The sequence below is a fragment of the Chaetura pelagica genome, unplaced genomic scaffold, assembly GCF_000747805.2.
Source record: "Chaetura pelagica isolate M959 unplaced genomic scaffold, ChaPel_1.0 scaffold1445, whole genome shotgun sequence".
Classification (NCBI taxonomy): domain Eukaryota; kingdom Metazoa; phylum Chordata; class Aves; order Apodiformes; family Apodidae; genus Chaetura; species Chaetura pelagica.
Window position 1 is genome coordinate 37,079 of NW_009953199.1, and position 5,602 is coordinate 42,680.

At 63.8% G+C, this 5,602-nt stretch overlaps 1 protein-coding gene across 1 annotated transcript in view; it reads right to left on the reverse strand.

The window, feature by feature from the left end:
* Positions 1–174: 174 nt before the first annotated feature.
* The window catches only part of DLGAP3 (discs, large (Drosophila) homolog-associated protein 3), a 25,232-nt gene continuing 19,804 nt past the window's right edge, over positions 175–5,602 (reverse strand). The window contains exons 3-12 of the mRNA XM_009997386.1: positions 5,061–5,594; positions 3,927–4,132; positions 3,440–3,554; positions 3,083–3,317; positions 2,260–2,600; positions 2,089–2,174; positions 983–1,407; positions 616–707; positions 295–438; positions 175–228 (exon numbers count right to left, since the gene is read on the reverse strand). Coding sequence (XP_009995688.1) covers positions 175–228; positions 295–438; positions 616–707; positions 983–1,407; positions 2,089–2,174; positions 2,260–2,600; positions 3,083–3,317; positions 3,440–3,554; positions 3,927–4,132; positions 5,061–5,594 — 2,232 coding nt within the window. The remainder of the gene's footprint in view (positions 229–294; positions 439–615; positions 708–982; positions 1,408–2,088; positions 2,175–2,259; positions 2,601–3,082; positions 3,318–3,439; positions 3,555–3,926; positions 4,133–5,060; positions 5,595–5,602) is intronic.

Consider the following 5,602-nt stretch of genomic DNA (forward strand, 5'->3'; position numbering starts at 1 on the left):
GGGGCTTCAGGGCGGGCACGGGGGAAGGGCACAGCTGCCGCGGCTGCCAAAGCCACCGTGAGATGGCCCCGCAGACCCCTCCTTTGCCCCTGCCTGGTGAGCTGGCTGCAGGACCACAGCGGGGAAACAGCCCCTTCTCTAGCCTCATTTTCCCCGGATCCCTCTTTTTTTTTGCTAAAAGCATTCACCAGCCACAGCCCAGCAAGGGCAGTTTCTGTGCAGATGTGCCTGGGGAGGAGGAGGGAGGGAGAGGTGACAGGGGCCAAAGTGCCAGCGGCAGAGCACTGCCCCTACCTTGGGCTCCATGATCTTCCACCCGCTGGCCTTCAGCTCCTGGAGCTCCGCAAACTTCATGCTGACGTCCTCAATGGAGAGCTGCAGGAGGTCCCAAAAGCCAGCCAGGTCTTGGAAGGTGGGCACGGGGAATGCGTTGGGATCCTGCAGGGACAGAGGAACAGTGTCATCTGTGTCCACCCACATCACATTGGCCCTGCTGGCCATGCTCTCTGTCTGCCTGTCCCTCATGGTGCTACAAAGTCCCTTTTCCACCAGCTGATGGTACAAGGCTCCCTGCCCACCATGGCTGACCCTGTGGCACCACTGCCCAGAACTCACCATGTTCTGCTGGCAGAGGCGGTAAAATTGCTGCACCTTCTGGGACATGAGGAGCTGGGCACTGCCCACAGCACTCCGGATCTTCTCCAGGACTGGTGGGTGGAGAGCAGAGGGTCAGTACTTCTGTGGGGCAGAGACCTCCCCTCGGGAGGAGCAACACACCCCAGGCAGTCCAGACTCCCCCAACCCAGGCAGGATCTCCTCCCTCATCCAGACCCCACTAGTCCCAGAGGGTTTCACCATGTTTCTTGCCCCCACCCAACCACTTTAGCCTTGGCAGGGGAGATGCTCCAAGGTGGGAGCACTGCAGAACTGAGTCCCACGGCAGCCCCTGTCCCTCCCAACCCCACAAATTCCCCCGACTCACTCTCCTCTGGCAGGTCATAGTCCTCGGCCTCCCTCTCCATCTGCTGGCACCAGCCCTCCATCTTCTCCACCTCTGCTTGCAGCAGTTTGATGAACCATTCCCCATCACGGTGGCAGGGGGAGGCACGGCCAGAGTCGGGGAGGCTGCGGGAGCCCCTCTCCATCCAGGCATCCCTCCCGGGCACCTCCACCGTGTCGTACTGCAGCTGGTAATCCTCCCGGTACGCCCACTGCCCCTGCGTGTGCACTGTCTTGTACACAGCGTACTGCCGGCCGGACTCGGGCTCGGAGGAGTGCCGCTGGAAGGGGCGCCCGAACTGCAGGGCTTTGTCCTCGGTGGCCACGGCCAGGCCAGCAAACCCCTCCAGCTCCAGGTCTGCCTGCACGCCCGCCGTCACGCTGTTGGAGCGCTTGAAGCGTGCCCGCCTGGGGAGAGCGAGAGCGCGTGGGGACCTTCGTGGCCGGACGGGACAACCCCACTGCCATGTCCCCACACCAGGTACCATCGCAGGCAGGATGGGGCTGGGGACAATGGTCTGGACCCCAGGGCATTTGGGGCAGTGGGGACAGCCCTGAGCATCAGCAACCCACCAGTCCCTCGTTCCCTCTGCTCTTAGCCTGTTTCCATGGCTACCAGCGCTGGACCGAGGATGGAGAGGAGCGTGCACCAGGGCTGCGTGGGCACGTTGTCGGAGCTCCTGGCACACGGTGCTCCCACCCCAGCCAAAATGTCATGTTTAGCTGCAGAAAAGCCCAAAGGTTTCAGCTATGCCTGGGCCAGGGCTGAGCCCCAGCAGAGGAGACTCAAGCATATGGTGGAAGCAGGGGAGCCCCTTCCTTGGGCAGCTCCTTCCCTGGGCAACTCCTTCTCTGGGCACCCCCCTCCCTGGGCAGTCGGTTTGCAGCAGAGAGGTGCAAGGGCAAAGGGAAGGCAAGATCCTGCCCCCAGTGGGGATACCCAGCCTGGGCTGAGGATGGTGCTGAGCCCTGGGGCTTTCAGTCAGATGAGAGAGGGAAAAGATGCTGCAGGGCAGCTCAGGGAGCCCCAGGAGGACCCAAGCCCAGGGTGCAGCGAGCGTGGCAGTTCTCAGCCCAGCCCAGGGGTACCTTTTGTCCTCCTCCACCTGCACGCCTATGGAGTGGAACTCCCTCTGGCTCCTGCTCTCTGTATCCGAGTCCGAGATGGCCTCAACCTGCGGGGGGGCAGAGGGAGAGCGCTGGCAGGTGGCCCGAGGCACCGCGTGGCCGCTCAGCATCGCCCCTGCCCCTGGAGCCCACCTGGACGCCGATGGAGGGACGCCACTTCCGCTGCCGAGCCAAGCTCCTCAGCTCTTCCCGACCAGGAATGGCCTTGATGATGAGTGTGGAAGGCTTGGGAGCAGCGCGGGGCTGGACTGGAGGCAGCTCCAGGGCCACGGCCGACACCTTGGAGCTCTCCAGGCTCTCGGCAGAGTTGCAACGGGCCGCGGCGTCTTTGGACCATGCGGGGCTGCGGGCGACCTCGCTGGGCAGGTAGGTCTCGTGGGTGGACTCGGTGCTGCTCTGCGCCGTGACAGAGATGAGGGGTTTGGCTTTGGTTCCTGGAGGGATGGGAGGTGGAGCTTTTCTGTAACTGAAGGCTGTTGTGGGAGAGGCGCAGGATGAAAAGGCGCGTGAAAACACAGACACTTGCTCATATCCCGCCACGAATGGGGGCCCCAGGGGAACATGGGTTTACACCTTGGCTGCCTGAGATCAGGGCTGGAGCTCAGAGGGGCTATTTGGCCAGTTCATCCCCAGAAAGGGACTGAAAACCACCCCACACCCATGCTGGCCAGACTGCTGCAGCCCCCAGCAAGGGGCAGAGATGAGGAAATAAAGTAGGGGAAAGAAGAGAGAACTGCAGATGAGTGCTGGGGGCACAGAGCTTTCCTCTGCCCAGGGCTGAGTCACAAGCAGGATGCTCACACCCTGAGTCAGGGACTGCATGGGGCTGAGGGCTGCACGGGGTGGAGGCCAGGAGCAGGGGCAGCAGCAGCCCTCGGTGGGTGCCCAGGCAAGCAGGGGGGGAGACACAGGGGTCCCTCACACGGCCGAGCTCCCACCACCCCCCAGGACTCACAGGTGCTGGGCTTCAGGATGCTGCTGGTGATGGGCGGCCCGGCAGGGGCCGACATGGAGAAGAGGGAGAGGCAGTCATCGTCCGGGGAGCAGCCCGCCTGGATGGCCCGCAGGTAGCTGTGGCTCCGCATGCGGAAGCAGCCGGGCAGGTCCAGAGCTTCCACAGCCTGCGACTCCACCTCGCCAAACACCGACTCGCAGACGGCCTCAAACTGGTGGTTGAGCTCGTCATTGATCTGGGGAGAGCGGCGGGTAAGGTTGGGGTGGGACAAGCTGGGGCTGGGGCTGAGCAGGGCAGGGGATGCTCAGAGGAGCATCTGTCAGCCCCCGTGCCCCACAGCGTGACAAAGAACCCTACCTGGCCGGTGGTGAAGGAGCGCCCGTAGCCCTGTCCCCGGGGGAGCACTCGCGGTGGCGTGCAGCAGCTGGGACAGTTACAGATATATGAATCAGAATAGTGCCTACTTGCAAACCTAATGAGAGACAGCGGGAATAGAAGGGATTGCACCAACAGCAACACATTCCAGCAGAGCATTCGGAAACGCAGCCGCAGCGATGCTCGCCCCAGCCCCACTCCTGGCTTCCCCGAAACGCTGTCCTGAGGGTACAAACCTGTCCCCCTGTGGGGCTGGGGACAAGGAGCCAGCCTATCACCTGCCAGGAGTGGGATCCCCTTTTGCATGTGCATCAGCCTTCCCTCAGAGCCGCAGCAGCAGATCCCACCCCAAAGCCCAGCACAGCTGTGTCCCCCCCCAGCACCCACCAAAGGCAGCCCCAGCCCATGGCCCCACAGCCCCACTGCCACCAGCCGTGCTGAGACGGGGCCAGGAGGTGACAGCCCTTACTTGGTCCTGGCCTGGTCGGCGCTGGAGGAGCGGCGGTAGCTGTCTCGCCGCGTGGCTGCCCTGGGCAATATTTTGGCACTGGCGTCCGAGTCGGCGCTGTCCTCGTCACCCATGGCCTTGATGTAGCTGCCGCTGCGCATCCGCCGGCAGGGGATCTCCCCGTCCTTGCCCACCGCGGGGTACCCACTCCACTCATCCTGCGGCACCTGGGCCGGGAGGAAGCAAGCGTGGGTGGTCAGGTTCCCACAGCCAAGCCCCGTGTCCAGCGTGTGGCACACGCCAGCCTGAGCCCGGCACAACCCAAACCCGCTGTGTGTGCCCCGGCATGGCTCCCTGCCCTCCTCTCAGCACCCCAGGGCTGTCAGGACAGACCCTAGGGGCTCTAGCCCCCCTGAAACAGACCCCACATCCAGCAGAGCTGACCCCTCCCAACAGCCACAGCTCCCCATGTATTCCCAAAACACGGAGCAGCGCAGCCGCCCCCACCTCGCAGCCCCCCCGGCAGGCACGGCTGGGCCAAATCCCACCCATGCCACTGCGGCCGCCCCACTGACGTAGCAGCCACTGGTCCCACCAGACGCTGCTGACGCTGGTACCACGGGGTCCATACCGGGCTGTGGTGGTAGGACGGTGTCCCCCAGTCCCCACAGGGAGGGTAGTGGGGCTGCCACCCTGTCCCAGTGCCTCCACTGCTGGAGGAGAGGGGCCCCAGACACCCCCCCCCGTGCCCAACTAGCACAGCATTGCTGCTCCCTGTCTCCTTCCCCCAGGAAAGGGAAAGAAGAGTTAATTGGATTTTAATTGGAAGGGGGGTGACCTAGAAGGGAGCCCAGTGACGAGGCAGGCAGTGGCACGAGGCCAGGCACAAAAGGAATAAAAGCCATGAGAAGGGAGTAGGCACAGAGCCACTGGCAGCCCTGAGCCAACAGAGCTGGTCTGACCCCAAAGGCAGCAGGCACAGGGCAGGAGATGGCAGATCAGGCTTTGGACAGTGGGGACCAGCACAAGACCCTGGGGACGTGGAGCAGGTGCTGGGGACATGGAGACATGGAACAGAGCTGGAGCATCCCCACACCACTGCCAGGAAGGAGGGTCCCAGCCCCATGGCAGCGCTGGCCCTGCCCAGCCCCTCACCTGCAGGTACTGGTACGCTCGGTCTTTGGCCTTTGCTTCCTGAAGCATCAAGGTCTTCTCGGTGCCGCCGGCACTGGGATAGGCTTCCCGGGCCTGGCTGACAGTCATGGTGTGCCAGGCGCTCCTCTTGAGCGTCTGGCCATCCAGAGACATGGACATGCCAGCACAGGCCAGGCATTTTCCTTCCCCGCCGCCCTTTAGACTCTTCAAGGTCAAGTCTCTGAAGGCACTTTCGGGAGCGTCCACACAGTACTGGGTGGCCTGGTCGGTGCCGTGCCGGCCAGACACCATGTAGCTGCTGTCGCTGTCCAGGTTGTCGTCGGAGCTCCACCAGCCCATCATCTTGGACCGGTGCCGGGAGTCCACCTTGCGGTCCTTGCTCTTGCTGCGCTTGCCGTGGCGGGACTGGTGGTGGTGGTGGTGGTGGTGATGGTGGTGGTGGTGGTGGTAGCCGTCCCCGCGGCCGTCCATCTTGGCGCCGTTATAGTCCCGCTTGGCCGGCGCCTCCAGGGAGGGGGACTTGGCAAAGAGCTTCTGGACGG